This window comes from Ovis aries, chromosome 15 (assembly GCF_016772045.2).
Source record: "Ovis aries strain OAR_USU_Benz2616 breed Rambouillet chromosome 15, ARS-UI_Ramb_v3.0, whole genome shotgun sequence".
Classification (NCBI taxonomy): Eukaryota; Metazoa; Chordata; class Mammalia; order Artiodactyla; family Bovidae; genus Ovis; species Ovis aries.
In genome coordinates, this window is record NC_056068.1 from 6,445,193 (window position 1) to 6,467,233 (window position 22,041).

General features: G+C 38.7%; 1 protein-coding gene and 1 non-coding gene across 2 annotated transcripts in view; both read right to left on the bottom strand.

Annotated features, from left to right (window-relative positions):
• Positions 1–1,910: 1,910 nt before the first annotated feature.
• Positions 1,911–22,041, bottom strand: part of CEP126 (centrosomal protein 126) — a 135,694-nt gene continuing 115,563 nt past the window's right edge. Inside the window, exon 10 of the mRNA XM_012095327.4 lies at positions 1,911–15,882. Coding sequence (XP_011950717.2) covers positions 15,806–15,882 — 77 coding nt within the window. The 3' untranslated portion in view covers positions 1,911–15,805. The remainder of the gene's footprint in view (positions 15,883–22,041) is intronic.
• LOC114118630 (small nucleolar RNA SNORA57) lies at positions 19,404–19,553 on the bottom strand. Its single transcript, XR_003591865.1, has one exon. It is a non-coding gene; the product is annotated as a small nucleolar RNA SNORA57 (small nucleolar RNA).

Genomic DNA, 22,041 nt, shown 5'->3' on the forward strand with positions numbered 1-22,041 from the left:
GTGCGTTTGATCCCTAGTTAGAGAACTAAGATCCCACATGGCTGTGGCAACCAAAAAAAAAAAAGTGGGCAGAGTTTGACATAGGCTGTTTCTGAAGTTTGAAATTACCCCTTCTTTCTTCTCAGTCTTTGCTTGTCTAACCCACCCTTCAGGTCTCACATTCTCCAGGACACGTACCTCCTCAGCCCAAGTCTGGGTTATATACTGCTTCTCTGTGTTGCAGTGTAAACTCACTCTTGTTTCCTCCAAATATGAATGGTAATATTATGTTTTTGCCTACCTAGTTTGCACTCTGCAGTGCAATACTAATAGTGTTTTACTATACTTGTTTGAGGCTTCCCTGGCGGTAAACAATCTGCCTGCAATGCAGGAGATCCATATTCGATTTCTGGGTCAGGAAGACCCCCTGGAAAAGGGAATGACTATCCAGTATTCTTGCCTGGAGAATTTCATGGACAGAGGAACCTGGCAGGCTGCATAGAGTTGAACACGACTGAACGACTAACACTTTCACTTTTTACATACTTTGTTTTCAAAAGTGCAAACCACAGAGTAAAAGTCATTCTGATGTAACCTTTTCAAGGAATTTCTTGGAGGATGTATTTTCATCAATATTCATATATAGGGAGAAATAAAAGCAAATTTATGGTTACTCATCTTCTGATTCTGAAGGTACAGGAGACTTCTTGTTTAACCTGGAAGGTGCTTTTGTGACAAGCAAACTCAACCTCCAATATGGGAAAACTGTCACGGGAGCTGTAATCCAGTGTCATAGGAAATTTGGAAAGGCAGGCTTTCAGGGGCATTCTTTAGTTTTTCATGTGTACATTTTTGTCAAAGAAGACATTCTCATTTGCTATTAATTTCTTGACTTACCTGATTAAAAAAAAAGCGATAAATGCACAAGGTAGATCCTGTTAAAAATTAACTGCTGAGAAACCACTACTGCTAATGCTTTGTTGCATACATTTCCTGGTTTCCTTCTCCATGTTGGTTTCCTCTCATAGTTAAGACACTGTTAAGTGTAGCTCCCTCTTTTCTCACGTAGCAATGAATCATTGTTTTATCTCCGTTTCATTAGGTATTCTTTACAAACATGATCTTTATGGTTGTGTAATGGTCATCAGAAGAATGCATGTAATTTAACAATTTTCCTATTGTCATCTAGGGTGTTTTATTACATTTTTTTTGGTAACAATAAACTTTGTTACATATATTTGAAATGCTATTCTTGAGGAAATTTAGTCTTTAACTCTGAAGAGTAAAAGTGGAGAGGCTTTTCATAGACACTTTGTGATAATGCATGTGAAATGTATATAAATTTAAAAAACGTAATATATTTACCTGGTTTAGCTTCCTATTAGTATTAGTGTATGGAGGAAGAAATGGCAACCCACTCCAGTATTCTTGCCTGGAGAATCCCATGGACAGAGGAGTCTGGAAGGCTACAGTCCATAGGATTGCAAAGAGTTGGACATAACTGACATGATTTAGCATGCTTGGAGACTTTTATTTATATTATTTGTATTATTGAGCTTAACCAACTTACTATTTGGAGAAGAAGGTAGATCATATCTACATTCAGAGTGAATTATATCATTAATCATAGTCTATGATATATATATATATATAAATATGTAAAGTGAAAATAAAGTGTTAGTTGCTCAGTCATTTCTGACTCTTTGAGATCCCATCAACTGTAGCCCACCAGGCTCCTCTGTCCATGGGATTCTCCAGGCAGGGTACTGGAGTGGGCAACCATTCCCTTCTCCAAGGGATCTTCCCCATGCAGGGACTGAACCTGGGTCTCCCACGTTGTGGGTAGATCCTTTGCTGTCTGAGCCACCAGGGAACATCAAATACATAAAACAATATATTAAAATGAAACAAGTATTGTCAGAGACCACTGGTTTTCTTTTTTAAAGTTTATTTGATTTAAGCGGAGGATAATTGCTTCACAATGGTATGTTGGTTTTTGCCTGTACACCAGTGCTAATCAGCAGCAATGATTGTATGTCCCCTCCCTCTGGAGTCTCCCCTCCCCTCATCCCTTCCTTTGAGGATGTTACAGACGTGAGGGCTGGGCTCCCTGTGTTATACAGCAGCTTCCCACTAGCCATCTATTTTACAAGTGGTAGTGTTTATATGTCAATTCTCCTACCTTCTCTTTCCCCTCCTGTGTCCACAAGTCCACTCTTTACATTTGCATCTCCATTCCTTCCCTGAAATAGGTTCATTAGTACTATTTTTCTAGATTCCATGTATGTGCATTAATATACAATATTTTTTTCTGATTTATTTCACTCTGTAAAACAGGCTCGAGGTTTAACTATCTCACTAGAACTGACTCAAATTCATTATTTTTTATGGCTGGGTAATATTCCATTGTATATATATACCATATCTTCTTTATCCATTCATCTGTCAATGGACATTTAGGTTGCTTCCATGTCCTGGCTATTGTAAATAGTGCTGCAATGAACACTGGGGTATGTGTTTTTTGAATTGTGGTTTACTCAGGGTATATGCCCAGTAGTGGGGTTGCTGGGTCATACGGTAGTTCTATTCCTAGCTTTTAAAACAGTCTCTGTACTGTTCTCCACAGTGGCTGCACCAATTTACATTCCCACCAACAGTGTAGAAGGGTTCCCTTTGCTCTACGTCCGCTCGGCATTGATTATTTGTAGACTTTTTGATGATGGCCATTCTGACTGGGGTGAGGTGATACTTCATTGTAGTTTTGATTCGCATTTCTCTAATAATGAGCAATGTTGAATATCTTTTCATTTTTCATGTGTTCATTTGCCATTTGTCTGTCTTCTTTGAGGAAATGTCTGCTTATGTCTTCTGCCCATTTTTTGATTGTTTTCCTGATATTGAGCTGTATGAGCTGTTTATCAAATTAGGAGATTATCCTTTGTCAGTTGCTTCGTTTGCACTGATTTTCAAACTGGGCAGCAAGATATCAGTGAGTGAATGTATCTTATTGGTTGTAACTAGCATAGGTTTGTTTTTAAAGTGAGATATGATTGATGGGTCTTCCTTTGGTGGCTCAGTGGTAAAGAATCTGCTTGCAATGCAGGAGACATGGCTTTGATCCCTGGATCGGGAAGATCCCCTGGAGAAGGAAATGGCAACCCACTCCAGTATTCTTGCCTGGGAAATCCTTTGCAGAGAGGAGCCTGGTGGGCTACAGTCCATGGTGTTGCATAGAGCTGGCCACAGATGAGCAACAAAATAATTGATGTGTTACATTGTATTACTTTTATGTGTACACAATAATATATTCATTGCAAAGTGATTACCACAATAAATTTAGTTAACTTTCAAGCAACTTTCAAACTCCTCAAAAAATAAAAAGCAGTACTACCACATAATCAGGCGATTCTATTTCTGGGTATTTATCTGAAGGAAATGAAATTACTATCTCAAAAAGATGTCCAAACCCCCATGTTCATTGCACCATTATTTTCAATAGCTAAGGCATGAAAACAACTGCATGTTCTTTTTTAAACTTATTTTGTAGTCAGTTCAGTTGCTCAGTCATGTCCTACTTTTCTCGACCACATGGACTGCAGCATGCCAGGCCTTCCTGTCCATTACCAGCTCCCAGAGCTTACTCAAACTCATGTCCATCCAACCATGGTTGATGCCATCCAACCATCCCATCCTCTATCCCCTTCTCCTCTTGCCTTCAATCTTTTTTTGTAGTGGGGTAGGAACAATAGACTGGTTCCAAACAGGAAAAGGAGTACATCAAGGCTGTATATTGTCACCCTGCTTATTTAACTTACATGCAGAGTACATCATGAGAAACGCTGGGCTGGAAGAAGCACAAGCTGGAATCAAGATTGCCGGGAGAAATATCAATAACCTCAGATATACAGATGACAGCACCCTTATGGCAGAAAGTGAAGAGGAACTAAAAAGCCTCTTGATGAAAGTAAAAGAGGAGAGTGAAAAAGTTGGCTTAAAGCTCAACACTCAGAAAATGAAGATCATGGCATCTGGTCCCATCACTTCATGGGAAATAGATGGGGAAACAGGGGAAACAGGGGAAACAGTGTCAGACTTTATTTTGGGGGGCTCCAAAATCACTGCAGATGGTGATTGCAGCCATGAAATCAAAAGATGCTTACTCCTTGGTAGAAAAGTTATGACCAATCTAGATAGCATATTGAAAAGCAGAGACGTTACTTTGCCAACAAAGGTCTGTCTAGTCAAGGCTATGGTTTTTCCAGTGGTCATGTATAGATGTGAGAGATGGACTGTGAAGAAAGCTGAGCGTCGAAGAATTGATGCTTTTGAACTGTGGTGTTGGAGAAGACTCTTGAGAGTCCCTTGGACTGCAAGGAGATCCAACCAGTCCATTCTGAATGAGATCAGCCCTGGGATATCTTTGGAAGGAATGATGCTAAAGCTGAAACTCCAGTACTTTGGCCACCTCATGCGAAGAGTTGACTCATTGGAAAAGACTCTGATGCTGGGAGGGATTCGGGGCAGGAGAAGGGGACGACAGAGGATGAGATGGCTGGATGGTATCATGGACTCGATGGACGTGAGTCTGAGTGAACTCCGGGAGTTGGTGATGGACAGGGAGGCCTGGGGTGCTGCGATTCATGGGGTCGCAATGAGCGACTGAACTGAACTTACTGAGAGCAAATCCGGGTGAAACTACTGGCATTCATTGTGATAGAAAGCCTATTTTTTCCTAACCACTAGAGGGCAGTATACTACATTAGTTAAAAAATTACACGTAATTTTGTGTTGGACTATTAATGTTATGTGAGAACCTACCACATGGCATACACTGAGATATGGATAAACTGGTGAATAAGACACGTTCTATAATTTAGTAAGAGGACAAGACAGTTACCCACTTTGGTTTGGCTCCTGTCCGCCTTTCTAGCCTCATACACTGCCACTCCCCAGCTTGCAACCTGACCTGTGGTCATGCTCAACTCCTCCTAATCGTCTTGCACATGCTGTTCTCCCTTCCTGAAACATTGTGCTTTTCTCTACCTGTTGAACCCTAACTTATACCTCAACCTCCAATATCTTGACTTTTCCAGGCAAAGTTAAGTGCAAGCATGTGTCTTCTCCATTTCACTCACATGGAACCAACTTTAATATTCTTAGAGCTGGTGACCTCTTTTCCCTAGGAAACTGAACTACTGGAGAGCAAAAGACGTGTTGTTCATTTTTATTTCTCTAGTTGTGTCTGTGACATAGTGCTTAAAATGCACATTTAATAAACGAGCAAAGGATTCATGTCAATGTATGGCAAAACCAATACAGTATTGTAAAAATAAAAATTAAAAAAAAAATAAACGAGCAAAGAAAAGTGCTATGAACAGATGCTGTGAGGAGATAATTTCCTCATAATCTCTCCATTAGTTCTTCCACCCTCTCCTTCTAACCATGCCACTAAAAAGCACCTATCCAATCTCCATAGCAAACCAGAGAGGTTTTTTTGACTTGCCGATGGTGAGGGAGAGTTAGGCTTTGTCAAACAAGGGAAGGGAAGGGAAAATAATTTTGGAGGAAAATTTAGATTTCCCTAATATTTCCCCATGACACCCTGGGGGATGATCTTCACTTTAGCAACACACAGCTGAGACTGAATAATCTTTGTTCTGCCATCCCTTTCTTAGACTAGCCAAGTAGGCAAAGTGGTTACGTTTGTCATTTGGCTAGCAGTTAACAACCCTGACACTTTAGCATTAAGACAGGTTGCCTAGTACATTCCATTGTGATCTACAAAAGCTAAAGGAATCAGAGTCAAGTTTCAACATGTTCCAAGTCCTCATATGACAAATTAAACACTTCTCCATCCAAGTGGTATATATACCTGTTTATAAAAGTTTTTGTTATATGTTCACTTTAGATGTTTGCAAAAAGATTAAAACATATTTTTAGCTTGCTTACAATCTTGTAGGTATGCCCATATTCAAGTGTGTTAATGTTATGTTAGTGTGTGTTAGCTGCTCAGTTGTGTCTGACTCATTGTGACCCCATGGAGCCCTCCAGGCTCCTCTGCCTGTACTCATATCATTTGGGAAATTCTGTAGAGAGACTTGGTTATATATTACAAGGGATAAATGAAGTCTAAAGTCAAATGCACTTCTGTGTGAGTCCTGGATATGTCTTTTTTTCTAGCTTTGTGAACTTGGGCATGTTCCTCAACCTCACTTCACCTCAGTTCCTTCATTTGAAATATGGACACAGCAGTTCTTCCCTCAGTGGAGTTGCTAGGAGGATTAGACAAAGGCCTGCATGTAAAGAGCTTTACACAAAATTTGGCAAATTGTGAACTTTCAGTAGATATTAGCTCTTATTATAAGATGAAGATCTTCAGTGCAAGATAAAATCATTTTTTCTTTGTGAGTTTTTCTTTCTTCTTTTTCAAATAACCAGTGCTTAATGGATTCCCACCACCCCCCACTCCGCTACTATGGCAATAAGCAGTTTATTCCCCCATTTTGATAAAACATATGGCATAAGCTAATGGGGGCTTGCAAGCACGAGAACCTTGGCGGAGATGAAGTGAAGGCCCTGCTGTGGGTGCTATAGCCTGGGCTAGTCGGGGGTTGGACTTTGTGAGCCTCAGAAAGTCTCTTCCAGTGTTTTCCCATCCAGAGAGCTCTTACCTTTGCTGCCCCTGCAAATGCAGTGGGGCATACAGCCTTGCTATTAAGCATTCTTGAGGCTCTTCTACTACTTCGCCAAGAGTGAGCTTTCTCTTCTTCAGCATCACTGATGTTGGCTTGGAATATGGTTTTCAAACAGATTGTCTAAATTATCAACTCCTGTGGGTAGGAACGTTGCTCTGTATAATACATATCAAAATGACATATATATTAATATATAAGTGTGTGAGTGCGTGTTCTGTGTGCTCAGTCATGTCCAAGTCTTTGCCATTTTATGGACTGCAGCCCACCGGGCTCCTCTCTCCATGGGATTTCCCAGACAAGAATACTGGAGTGGTTGCCACTTCCCGACCCAGGGACTGAACCTGTGTCCCCTGGGTCTGCTGCATGGCAGGCAGATTCTTTATCCCTGAGCCACTGGGAAAGTTACATACATAAGTAGTTAATATATTTTTGAGCTAACTATTAATTATATATTTTAATATTTTATATAACTATAGTGACATTTGTTCTGAGCCAAAAATGATAGCTCAGTTGGTAAAGAATCTGCCTGCAATGCAGGAGACCCCAGTTTGATTCCTGGGTTGGGAAGATTTGCTGTAGTAGGGCAGGCTACCCACTCCAGTATTCTGGCCTATGCAGTCCATGGGGTCACAAAGAATCAGACACCAGTGAGCAACTTTCACTTTCATATGGTACAACAAAAATTTTAAAACATTTTAGCCTTTTAATTTTGAGATAATTTTAGATTTACAAAAGAGTGGCCATGACAGTACAGAGAGTTCCTAAATACCCATTACTCAGCCTTCGCTAATGTTAACATCTCACGTAACCATGGCGGCGTTATCAAAACTTAGAAACAAACATTTGTACAGTACTATTAAACAGTTAGAACTGGACATAGAACAACAGACTGGCTTCAAATAGGAAAAGAAGTACCTCAAGTCTGTATATTGTCACCCTGCTTATTTAACTTACATGCAGAGTACATCATGAGAAACGCTGGGCTGGAAGAAGCACAAGCTGGAATCAAGATTGCTGGGAGAAATATCAATAACCTCAGATATGCGGATGACACCACCCTTATGGCAGAAAGTGAAGAGGAACTAAAAGCCTCTTGATGAAAGTGAAAGAGGAGAGTGAAAGCAGATGTCAACTATTATATACTGAATGGGTAAACAACAGAATTCTGCTGTATAGTAAGGGAATTATATTCAATATCCTGTGATAAACCATAATGGAAAAGAATATGGAAAAATGTGTATATATGTATAACTAATCACTTTGTGGAAATTAATACAACATTAAAAATAAACTACACTTCAAAAAAACAAAAAAAAAACCAAAACAAAACAACAAAAAAAAAGTTGGCTTAAAGCTCAACATTCAGAAAACGAAGATCATGGCATTCGGTCCCATCACTTCATGGGATATAGATGGGGAAACAGTGGAAAAAGTGTCAGACTTTATTTTTCTGGGCTCCAAAATCACTGCAGATGGTGACTGCAGCATGAAATTAAAAGACGCTTACTCCTTGGAAGAAAAGTTATGACCAACCTAGATAGCATATTCAAAAGCAGAGACATTACTTTGCCGACTAAGGCCCATCTAGTCAAGGCTATGGTTTTTCCAGTAGTCATGTATGGATGTGAGATTTGGACTGTGAAGAAGGCAGAGCACTGAAGAATTGATGCTTTTGAACTGCGGTGTTAGAGAAGACTCTTGAGAGTCCCTTGGACTGCAAGGAGATCCAACCAATCCATTCTGAAGGAGATCAGCCCTGGGATTTCTTTGGAAGGAGTGATGCTAAAGCTGAAACTCCAGTACTTTGGCCACCTCATGCGAAGTGTTGACTCATTGGAAAAGACTCTGATGCTGGGAGGGATTGGGGGCAGGAAGAGAAGGGGACGACAGAGGATGAGATGGCTGGATGGCATCACAGACTCGATGGACGTGAGTCTGAGTGAACTCCGGGAGTTGGTGATGGACAGTGAGGCCTGGGGTGCTGCGATTCATGGGGTTGTAAAGAGTCGGACATGACTGAGCGAGTGAACTGAACTGAACTGAACTAACTAGAGTACAGATTTCATTAGGATTTCACCATTTCCCCACCCCGAGTAATGTCCTTGTTCTGTTTCTGAGTCCAACACAAGACTTCATGCTACATTCGTTCTGTCCTTTAGTCTCTTCTAATCTGGGACAGTTCCTCAGCCTTTCCTTTCCTTTCACAATCTTGGCACTTTTGGAAAGTACTGATCAAGTGTTTTGCAGAATGTCCTTAATTTGTCTGAGTTTGTGTGATGTTTTTCTCCAGATTATTGAGTTTATAGTTTTGGGAAGAGTGCCACGGAAATGACATACCCTTCTCAGTGCATTAGATAAGGCAGTACAACATGATACTGCCATGTTTTCTTTCTTTTTTTTTTTTTTTAAAGATACAAACGAACTTGTTTACAAAACAAGAATAGACCCAAAGACATAGAAAACAAACTTATGGTTACCAAAGGGGAAAGGGACCATATTACTAGTCATATTTAGTTATTCACTGAAAGATTTCTTTTAATTGAAAAAGAAAAAATATATGAAATTGAGAAAATCTGATACATGTAAAAATTTATCTATCTATATATTTATACACACACACGCCATGTAGTTTTCTCTAGAAGCATCGGCATTTGTAGGAACACAGACATTGCAATTGTGACTTAAACTAACAAGGTTTTGTTCTTAGAAATAAAAAGTTACCTACATATTTCTTTTTTTCAAAAACTATTTTTAATTGAAGGGTAATTGCTTTACAGAATTTTGTTGTTTTCTCTCAAACCTCAACATGAATCAGCCATAGGTATACATATATCCCTCCCTTTTGAACCTCCCTCCCATCTCCCTCCCCATCCCACCCCTCTAGGTTGATACAGAGCGCCTGTTTGAGTTTCCTGAGCCATACAGCAAATTCCCATTTGCTATCTATTTCACATGTGGTAGTGTAAGCTTCCATGTTACTCTTTTCATACATCTCACCCTCTCCTTCCCTCTCCCCGTGTCCATAAGTCTATTCTCTATGTCTCTTTCTCCATTGCTGCCCTGAAAATAAATTCTTCAGGGCCATTTTTCTAGATTCTGAATATATGCATTCAGTTCAGTTCAGTTCAGTTGCTCAGTTGTGTCCGACTCTTTGCGACCCCATGAATCGCAGCACCCCAGGCCTCCCTGTCCATCACCAACTCCCAGAGTTCACTCAGACTTGCGTCCATCGAGTCAGTGATGCCATCCAGCCATCTCATCCTCTGTTGTCCCCTTCTCCTCCTGCCCCCAATCCCTCCCAGCATCAGAGTCTTTTCCAATGAGTCGACACTTCGCATGAGGTGGCCAAAGTACTGGAGTTGCAGCTTTAGCATCATTCCTTCCAAAAAAATCCCAGGGTTGATCTCCTTCAGAATGGACTGGTTGGATCTCCTTACAGTCCAAGGGACTCTCAAGAGTCTTCTCTAACACCACAGTTCAAAAGCATCAATTCTTCGGTGCCCAGCCTTCTTCACAGTCCAACTCTCACATCCATACATGACTACTGGAAAAACCATAGCCTTGACTAGATGGACCTTAGTCAGCAAAGTAATGTCTCTGCTTTTGAATATGCTATCTAGGTTGGTCAAAACTTTTCTTCCAAGGAGTAAGCATCTTTTAATTTCATGGCTGTAGTCACCATCTGCAGTGATTTTATGCATTAGAATACAATATTTATCTTTTACTTTCTGACTTACTTCACTCTGTATAATAAGCTCTAGGTTCATCCACCTCATCAGAACTGGCTCAAATGTGTTCCTTTTTATGGCTGAGTAATATTCTGTTGTGTATATGTACCACTTCTTTATCCATTCATCTGTCAATGGACATCTAGGTTGCTTCCACGTTCTAGTTATTGTAAATAGTGCTGCTGCAATGAACAATGGGGTACATGTGTCTTTTTCAATTTTGGTTTCCACAGGGTATATGCCTAGGAGTGGAATTTCTGGGTCATATGGTGGTTTTATTCCTAGTTTTTAAAGGAATCTCCATACTGTCTTCCATAGTGGCTGTATCAGTTTACATTCCCACCAACAGTGCAAGAGTGTTCCCTTTCTCCACACCCTCTCCAGCATTTATTGTTTGTAGACTTTTTGATGATGGCCATTCTAACTGGTGTGAGGTGATATCTCATTGTAGTTTTGATTTGCAGTTCTCTAATAATTAGCAGTGTTGAGCATCTTTTCATGTGTTTGTTAGCCATCTGTATGTCTTCTTCAGAGAAATGTCTGTTTCGGTCTTTTTCCCACTTTTTGATTGGGTTGTTTGTTTTTCTGATATTGAGTTGTATGAGCTGCTTGTATACTTTGGAAATTAATCCTTTGTCAGGTGTTTCATTTGCTATTATTTTATCCCCTTCTGAGGGTTTTTCACCTTGCTTACAGTTTCCTTTGCTGTGCAAAAGCTTTTAAGTTTAATCAGGTCCCACTTGTTTACTTTTGTTTTTATTTCTGTTACTCTAGGAGGTGGGTCACAGAGCATCTTGCTTTGATTTATGTTATCAAGTGTTCTGCCTATGTTTTCCTCTAAGAGTTTTATAGTTTCTTAAATTTAGGTATTTAATACATTTTGAGTTTGTCTTTGTGTATGGTGTTAGGAAGTATTCTAATTTCATCCAGTTTTCCCAGCACCATTTATTGAAGAGGCTATCTTTGCCCTGTTGTATATTCTTGCCTCCTTTGTCAAAAATAAGGTACCCAAGGTGCATGGGTTTATTTCTGGGCTTTCTATCTTGTTCCATTGGTCTATATTTGTGTTTTTGTGCCAGTACCACACTGTCTTGATGACTGTAGCTTTGTAGTATGATCTGAAGTTAGTTAGGAAGGTTGATTCTTTTTTCTTAAGACTGCTTTGACTACTGGGGATCTTTTGTGTTTCCATATGAATTGTGAAATTTTTTGTTCTAGTTCTGTGAAAAATGCCATTGTTAATTTGATAGGGTTTGCATTGAATCTGTAGATTGTGTTTGGTAGTATAGTCATTTTCACAATATTGATTCTTCCTATCCAGGAACATGGAATATCTCTCCATCTGTTTATGTCATTTTTGATTTCTTTCATTAGTGTCTTATAATTTTCTGTGTACAGTTCTTTTATCTCCTTAGGTAAGTTTATTCCTAGATATTTAATTGTTTTTGTTGCAATGGTGAATGGGGTTGATTCCTTAATTTCTCTTTCTGATTTTTCATTGTTAGTATATAGAAATGCAAGTGATATCTGTGTATTGATTTTGTATCTTGCAACTTTGCTAAATTAACTGATTAGCTCTAGTAATTTTTTGATACTATCTTTAGGGTTTTCTATGTACAGTATCATGTCATCTACAAACAGTGAGAGCTTCACTTCTTTTCCGAGCTGGGTTCCTTTTATTTCTTTTTCTTCTCTGCTGTAGCTAGGACTTCCAGAAATATTTTGAATAATAGTGGTGAAAGTGGACACCCTTGTCTTGTTCCTGATCTTAGGGGGGAATGCTTTCAGTTTTTCACCATTGAGAATAATGTTTGCTGTAAACTTTTCATGTACAGCCTTTACTATGTTGAGGTAGGTTCCTTCTATGCTCATTTGTTGCAGAGTTTTAATCATAAATGGGTGCTGAATTTTGTCAAAGGCTTTTTCTGCATCTATTGAGATTATCATATGGTTTTTATATTTCAACTTGTTAATATGGTGTAATCACATTGATTGATTTCCATATATTGAAGAATCTTTGCATCTCTGGAATAAACACAACTTAATCATGGTGTATGAGCTTTTTGATGAGTCGCTGGATTCTGTTTGCTAAAATTTTGTTGAGGATTTTTGCATCTATGTTCATCAGTGATATTGGCCTGTAGCTTTCTTTTTTGTGTTGCCTTTGGCTTTGGTATCAGAGTGATGGTGGCCTTGCAGAATGAGTTTGGAAGTGTTCATTCCTCTGCAATTTTTTGAAAGAGTTTTAGAAGAATAGGCATTAGCTCTTCTCTAAATGTTTGATAAAATTCTCCTGTGAAGACATCTGCTTCTGGGCTTGAGATTTTTTATCACAGCGTCAATTTCATAATTTGTTGTTCATAATTTCTATTTCTTCCTGGTTCATTCTTGGAAGATTGAACTTTTCTAAGAATCTGCCCATGTCTTCCAGGTTATCCATTTTATTGCCATATAGTTGTTCATAATATTCTCTTATAATCCTTTGTATTTCTGCACTGTCTGTTGTAACCTCTCCTTTTTCATTTCTAATTTTGTTGGTTTGATTCTTTTTTTCTTGATGAGTCTAACTAGACTTTGTGAATTTTATCTTCTCAAAGAACCACCGTTTAGTTTTATTAATTGTTACTATGGTTTCTTTTTCATTTATTTCTGCTTGGATCTTTATGATTCCTTTCCTTCTGATAATTTTTTTTTTTTGTTCTTCTTTTTCCAGTTGTTTCAGGTGTAAAGTTAGGTTGTCTGTTCAGTGCTTTTCTTGTTTCTCGAGGTAGGATTGTATTGCAATAAACTTCCCTCTTAGAACTGCTTTTGCTGTGTCACATAGGTTTTGAGTTGTCATGTTTTCACTGTCATTTGTTTCTAGAAATTTTTTGATTTCCCTTTTGATTTCTTCATTAACCTGTTGGTTATTTAGAAACGTACTGTTTAATCTCCATTTGTTTGTGTTTTTTAGTTTTTTTCTTGTAACTGATATCTAGTCTCCTAGCGTTGTGGTCAGAGAAGGCAATGGCACCCCACTCCAGTACTCTTGCCTGGAAAACCCTATGGACTGAGGAGCCTGGAAGGCTGCAGTCTAAGGGGTCGCCGAGGGTAGGACCCGACTAAGCAAGTTCACTTTCACTTTTCACTTTCATGCATTGGAGAAGGAAATGGCAACCCACTCCAGTGTTCTGGCCAGAATCCCAGGGATGGGGGAACCTGGTGGACTGCCGTCTATGGGGTTGCACAGAGTCGGACACGACTGAAGTGACTTAGCAGCAGCAGCAGCAGCAGAGTTGTGGTCAGAGAAGATGCTTGATATGATTTCAATTTTATTAAATTTACTGAGGCTTGACTTGTGACCTAAGATGTGTTCTATCCTGGAGAATGTGCACTTGAGAAGAAGATGTACTCTTCTGCATTTGGAGGGAATGTCCTGAAGATATCAATGAGATCCATCTCATCTAATGTATCATTTAAGACTTGTGTTTCCTTTTTAATTTTCTGTTTTGATGATCTGTCCATTGGTGTGAGTGGGGTGTTAAAGACTCCTACTATTATTGTGTTACTGTCAATTTCTCCTTTTATTTCTGTTCATGTTTGCCTTATGTATTGAAGTGTTCCTATGTTGGGGGCATAGATATATACAATTGTTATGTCTTCCTTTTGGATTGATCCCTTGATCATCATGTAGTATCCTTCCTTATCTCTTGTAATCTTCTTTATTTTAAGGTTTATTTTGTATGATATGAGGATTGCCGCTCCACCTTTCTTTTGCTTCCCATTTGAATGGAATATATTTTCCCATCTTCTCACTTTCAGTCTATATGTGTCTTTAGATCTGAAGTGGGTCTCTTGTAGACAGCACATATATGGGTCTTGTTTTTGTATCCATTCAGCCAGTCTGCATCTTTTGGTTGGAGCATTTAATCCATGTATGTTTAAATTAATTATTGGTAGATATGTTCCTATTGCCATTTTCTTAATTGTTTGGGGTTGATTTTGTAGATCTTTTTCTTCTCTTGTATTTCTTGACTATATAAGTTCCTTTAACATTTGTTGTAAAGCTGGTTTGGTGGTACTGAATACTCTTAACTTTAGCTTCTCTGAAAAGCTTTTTATTTCTCCATCAATTTTGAATGAGATCCTTGCTGGTTACAGTAATCTTAGGCTGTAGATTTTTACCTTTCAGTACTTTAAATATATTCTGCCATTCCCTTCTGGCCTGCAGAGTTTCTGCTGAAAGATCAGCTGTTAAACATATGGGGTTTCCCTTGTATGGTCCTTGTTGCTTTTCCTTTGCTGCTTTTAATATCCTTTCTTTGTGTCTAGTTTTTGTTAGTTTGATTAGTATGTATCTTGGCATGTTTCTCCTTGGGTTTATCCTGTATGGAATTCTTTGTGCCTCTTGAACTTGATTGACTATTTCCTTTTCCATGTTGGGGAAATTTTCAACTATAATCTCTTTAAAAATTTTCTCATACCCTTTCTTTTGCTCTTCTTCTGAGACCCCTATAATTCTAATGTTGGTGCATTTGATATTATCCCAGAGGTCTCTGAGACTGTCCTCAGTTCTTTTCATTCTTTTTACTTTATTCTGCTCTTAAGAAGTTTTTTCCACCTTTTTATCTTCTAGCTCACTGATTAATTCTTCTGTTTCAGATATTCTGCTATCAATTCCTTCTAGAGTATTTTTAATTTCAGTAATTGTGTTGTTCATATGTTTATTCTTTAATTCTTCTAGGTTTTTGTTAATTGATTTTTGCATTTTCTTCATTTTGTTTTCAAGGTTTTTGATCATCTTTACTACCACTATTCTGAATTCTTTTTCAGGGAGTTTGCCTATTTCCTCTTCATTTATTTGGACTTCTGTGTTTCCAGTTTGTTCCTTCATTTGTGTAGTATTTCTCTTTTTCTTTCATTATTATTATTTTTTAAAATTTATTGTGTTTGAGGTCTCCTTTCCCCAGGCTTCAAGTTTGGATTCTTTCTTCCTTTTGGTTTCTTCTCTCCTAAGATTGGTCCAGTGGTTTGTGTAAGCTTTGTATAGGGTGAGATTTTTGCTGAGTTTTTGTTTGTTTGTTTGATTTTCCTCTGATGGGCAAGGCTGAGTGAGGTGGTATCCTTTCTGAGGCGTCTTGCACAGTGTGCTACTGGTGGGTTGGGTGATGTCGGGTCTTGTATTCAAGTGGTTTCCTTTGTGTGGGTTCTCACTATTTGATACTCCCTAGGGTTAGTTCTCTAGTAATCTCAGGTCTTGGAGTTAGTGCTCCCATTCTGAAGGCTCAGGGCTTGATCCTTCTGTCCTTGAGAAGATGAAAGGTAGACTTATTTCTAGAGGTGATTAGGCTGTGAATCTTTGTGGAAGAGATTCAATTTTGAGGAATTTCTGGATAGGAGTGAGAAGAAAGCCCTCAGGTGCAATTACACCTCAGTTCTGTAGTCAGTGCCTTGATCCAGAAACTGCACTGGACAGCAGGACTTCACAGAGGGACACTGACCTTGAGGTGACATAAAGGAAGGGAGATGAGAGTCAGAGAAGGGTTTGGAAAGCAAGAGTATCCTCTATCCAAATCTATATATTTCTTGTGTTGACTGGTGTTAGTGCATTTTACTTCCAACATGGATTTATTTATTTTAAAAATTTTTATTGGAGTATAGTTGGTCTACATAGTAGTAGACCAACTACTTCATTTCTGCTGTACAGCTAAGTGAATCAGTTATATGTATACATATACCCACTCTTTTAAAGATTCTTTTCCCATGTAGGTCATTACAGAGTATTGAGTAAGGCTCTCTGTGATACACAGTAGGTCATTATTTGCTGTTGTTCAATTGCTCAGTCATGTCCAACTCTTTGCGACTCTATGGACTGCAGCACTCCAGGCTTCCCTGTCCTTCACCATCTCCCAGAGTTTGCTCAAACTCATGTCCACTGAGTCAGTGGTGTCATCCAACCATCTCATCCTCTGTCATCCCCTTCTCCTCCTGCCTTCAGGTCTTTATTAGTTATCTGTTTTATATTTAATAGCATGTATATGTCAATCTCAATTTCCCAATTTATCCTTTTCACGCCTTCCCTCCTAGTAACCACAAGATTGCTTCCTACATCTGTGACTCTATTTCTGTTTTATAAATAAATTCATTTGTGTCATTTTTTTAGATTCCACATATAAGCAGTATCATATATTTGTCTTTATCTGTCTGACTTACATCACTCAGTATGACAAGCTCTATGTTCATCCATGTTGCTGCAAATAGCATTATTTCGTTCTTTAAGGCTGAGTAATATTCCACTATATATATACATCCCACTATATATATATTCTTTATCCATCCCTCTGTAGATGGACATTTAGGCTGCTTCTATGTCTTGGCTGTGGTAAACAGCACTGTAATTAACAGTGGAGTGCATGCATTTTTTATAATTATGGTTTTCTCTGCATATGTGCCAGGAGTGGGATTGCTGGATTATATGACAACTTATTTTCAGTTTTTTAAGGAACCTCATAGCGGTTGTACCAATTTACATTCCCACCAACAGTGTAGAAGGGTTCCTTTTCTCCACACCCTCTCTAGCATTTATTGTTTGCGTACTTTTTGGTGAATTCTGATTGATGTGAGGTGATAGCTCATTGTAGTTTTGATTTATATTTCTCTAATTTAGTGATGTTGAGCATCTTTTCACATGCTTTGCCAACATGGATTTAAAATGAGGTCATTGGCAATCCTCTCTGATGCTTATTTTAATATTATATACATGTGTATATATATATTTCCCAGTATGATTTTATTTATATAAAGGCCCAAAATGGACAAATTAAATCTCTGGTGATATAAATCAGAATGGCAATTATCTTTGGGGGGTAATGTATAATACTTTGGGGTCCTAGTAATGCTCTATATCTTCATGTAGGTTGTGGTTACATAGGTGTGTCCACTTCATAAAATTTTATCAAGACATAGGATGTATCTATCTATAATTTGTCCTCCCTTTATAATTTTATAATTAAGACATCTGTTTAAAAAATTTCCAGACTCATCCTTAGTTCAAATATCCAAATATTCTTCCACGCTCTTGGAAGCAAGTATCCTCTCTGACACCAGCTATAAAGATAAACCTGTCTAAATTTTTTATGAGTTACTAGAAGCTCTGTGTCTCACAGATGTGTCTAATTTAAAAAAAAATTTTTTTTGATATTCTTTGGCTAAGAGATTATTTTACCTTGTAGTGAGTTTTATAAGTTTATTCATTGAGGAAAGTGATATTTTCTTTGGTTTCTTCTAAGTTTACCTTCTCAATTTGAAAGAGAATTCTTTTTTTTCCCCTAAAAGTTAAAACTCAGTGTTATAAGGCACTTTTCTTACATTATTTGAAATGTATATATTTCACATTCTTACTTAGTGTTCACTTTGGTTGCATGCAATACACTATTCATTTTCACTTTAATTTGCAAGGAATGTATATTCTTTGTCCTTCTACTTTTCTTATTTAATGAAGCCACTCTGGCCTAAAATTATAACATCTCTTTTCGGAGGAGTTAGGGCCAATAATGGGCTTCCCTGGTGGCTCAGACAGTAAAGAATCTGCCTGGAATGCGTGAGACCAGGTTCAATACCTGGGTCAGGAAGATCCTCTGGAGAAGGAATGGCTACCCACTCCAGCCATTCCTTCAGGCAAGAATGGTTATCAATTCTTGCCTGGAGAATTCATGGACAGAGGAGCCTGGCAGGCTATAGTCCATGGGGTCACAAAGAGCTGGACATGATTGACTGCCAGCCACACATACACATACACACAGGGCCAATACTGCATGGGGATTCTGGTCATATTTCAGTTTCATAAAAGGACAATGTCATAATGTATTCAGTTCAGTTCAGTTCAGTTGCTCAGTCGTGTCCGACTCTTTGCGACCCCATGAATCGCAGCACTCCAGGCCTCCTTGTCCATCACCAACTCCCAGAGTTCATTCAGACTCATGTCCATTGAGTCAGTGATGCCATCCAGCCATCTCATCCTCTGTCATCCCCTTCTCCTCCTGCCCCCAATCCTTCTCAGCATCAGAGTCTTTTCCAATGAGTCAACTCTTCGCATGAGATGGCCAAAGTATTGGAGTTTCAGCTTCAGCATCATTCCCTTCAAAGAAATCCTAGGGCTGATCTCCTTCACAATGGACTGGTTGGATCTCCTTGCAGTCCAAGGGACTCTCAAGAGTCTTCTCCAACACCACAGTTCGAAAGGATCAATTCTTTGGCACTCAGCTTTCTTCACAGTCCAATTCTCGCATCCATACATGACCACTGGAAAACCATAGCCTTGACTAGACGGACCTTTGTTGGCAAAGTAATGTCTCTGCTTCTGAATATGCTATCTAGATTGGTCATAACTTTTCTTCCAAGGAGTAAACGTCTTTTACTTTCATGGCTGCAATCACCATCTGCAGTGATTTTGGAGCCCCTCAAAATAAAGTCTGACACTGTTTCCATTGTTTCCCCATCTATTTCCTATGAAGTGATGGGACCAGATGCCATAGTAAAGTACAAATCTTGTCCTGCTTTACCAGTTTACTAGTGAGGTTATCCTGGTCTAGCCTGACTTTGGATTTTTAATTGTTTTTTAACTATCCCTTGTTTAGAGATATTCTTTGATGTACAAATGAAAGGGATTAAAGTTAAGGAATATTAACTATGGAATTGCTTTAGCATGTAGGAGGCTGATGAATACATTCACAGCAATACATAAATATGAATCCTTGTCTTAAAAAATAACACGTTTTCATTTAAGATGTTTGAAATGCTTCACAAACATCATGGCACACCCATCTTGCCTGATTACCCCATGGGAATATAATTTGGTTTTATTTATTTTCCTGTAGAACAGCCTTCATTGTTTGAAATGTGAAGTGGGAGAGGAGAGGTGAGCACAGCTCAGGCTCCCAGCGCGGCTCTCCAGACCTGATATCAAAGGAGAATGAGTCAGTACCTCGGGGAGGAGCCTGCTGAACCCTACTGCTCTGGAGCCTGATGTCTGGGTGCTCAAGGTTAGTACTCATGGACTGGAAGCCACTAGTAACAAAGGAATGACACAGAGAGGGCCACAGCCCTTTCTGGACCTCTGCACATGACCAGGACTGAAGGGAAAGTTGTTTAATGCCATCCTGATTCACAGAGGTGTATTGATGGCATAAAAAAAAGTCCAAAATGTTTACTGGTGTAGAGGCAAGCAACTTTCTATTTTTTAAAATCTGAGCTCTAAATTTTTTATTGCCTTATCAAATTCTACTCTTATACATTCCAAATAAGAATGTACAAATACTTTTTCTTTCAGTTGGTCATGACCTTGGGTGGGTTTAAGCTGTCTCGGGACTATGGTAACCGAATCAGTTCAGCTCAGTTCAGTCGCTCAGTCGTGTCCGACTCTTTGTGACCCTGCAGCACGCCAGGCCTCCCTGTCCATCACCAACTCTCGGAGTCCACTCAAACCCATGTCCATTGAGTCAGTGATGCCATCCAACCATCTCATCCCCTGCCGTCCCCTTCTCCTTCTGCCTTCAATCTTTCCCAGCATCAGGGTCTTTTCAAATGAGTCAGCTCTTCACATCAGGTGGCCAAAGTACTGGAGTTTCAGCTTCAGAATCAGTCCTTCCAATGAATATTCAGGACTGATTTACTTTAGGATGGACTGGTTGGATCTCCTTGCAGTCCAAGGGACTCTCAAGAGTCTTCTCCAACACCACAGTTCAAAAGCATCAATTCTTTGGTGCTCAGCTTTCTTTATAGCCCACCTCTCACATCCATACACAACTACTGGAAAAACCATAGCTTTGACTAGATGGACATTTGTTGGCAAAGTAATGTCTCTGCTTTTTAATATGCTGTCTAGGTTGGTCATAGCTATTCTTCCAAGGAGAAAGCATCTTTTAATTTCATGGCTGTAGTCACCATCTGAAGTGATTTTGGAGCCCCCAAAATATAAAGTCTGTCACTGTTTCCATTGTTTCCCCATCTATTTGCCATGAAGTGATGGGACTGGATGCCATGATCTTAGTTTTCTGAATGTTGAATTTTTTTCTTTTTTATATTTATTAATTAATTATTATTATTATTTACTTTACAATATTGTATTGGTTTTGCCACACATCAACATGAATCTGCCATGGGTGTACACGTGTTCCCAATCCTGAACCCCCCTCCCCCAGCCCCAAGCATCCTGCACCCTGCATCAAACCTAGACTGGTGATTCGTTTCTTACATGATATTATACATGTTTCAATGCCATTCTCCCAAATCATCCCACCCTCTCCCTCTCCTACAGAGTCCAAAAGACTGTTCTATAAATCTGTGTCTCTTTTGCTGTCTCACATAAGAATGGACTTATATACAAAACAGAAATAGATTTACAGATAGAGAAAACAAGCTTATGATTACCAAAGGAGAAAGCTGTGGGGAGTCAGAAATTAGGAGTTTGGGATTAATATATACACACTACTATGTAGAAAAAAATAACCAACAAGGACCTACTGTATAGGACAGGGAACTATACTTAACATTTTATAATAACCCATAAAGGAAAAGAATCTGAAAAAAGATATATAACTAAATCACTTTGCTGTATACCTAAAACTAACACAACTCTGTAAATCAACTATACTTTAATTAAAAAAAGTAAAAAAAAAAGAAAATCTATTTTTGTATTTCAAAATCATTGTCACCATAAATTATGGTGTTTACCCATGGAATAAAAAAAAGAAATTCTAAGATAATTTTTAAGCTAGCCATAATGTATAAATAAGGACCACTGAATGTGAGCAGTTAGTCTTACAACTCTTGTTCTCATTATTTTTGTTTTTTTTTAAATTTAAATTTTATTTTTATTATTATTATTTTTTGCTCTTTAATAATTTATTTATTTATTTATTTTTTGCTTTACAATACTGTATTGGTTTTGCCATACATTGACATGAATCCACCACAGGTGTACATGAGTTCCCAATCCTGAACCCCTCTCCCACCACCCTCCTGATATCATCTCTCTGGATCATCCCAGTGCACCAGCCCCAAGCATCCTGTATCCTGTATCGAACCTAGACTGGTGATTCGTTTCTTACATGATAGTATACATGTTTCAATGCCATTCTCCCAAATCATCCCACTCTCACCCTCTCCCACAGAGTACAAAAGACTGTTCTATACATCCGTGTTTCTTTTGCTGTCTCACATACAGGGTTATCATTACCATCTTTCTAGATTCCATATATATGCGTTAGTATACTGTATTGGTGTTTTTCTTTCTGGCTTACTTCACTCTGTATAATAGGTTCCAGTTTCATCCACCTCATTAGAACTGATTCAAATTATTCTTTTTAATGGCTGAGTAACATTCCACTGTGTATATGTACCACAGCTTTCTTATTCATTCATCTGCTGATGGACATCTAGGTTGCTTCCATGTCCTGGCTATTATAAACAGTGCTGCAATGAACATTGGGGTACACATGTCTCTTTCAATTCTGGTTTCCTCAGTGTGTATGCCCAGCAGTGGGATTGCTGGGTCATAAGGCAGTTCTATTTCCAGTTTTTAAAGGAATCTCCACACTGTTCTCCATAGTGGCTGTGCTAGTTTGCATTCCCACCAACAGTGTAAGAGGGTTCCCTTTTCT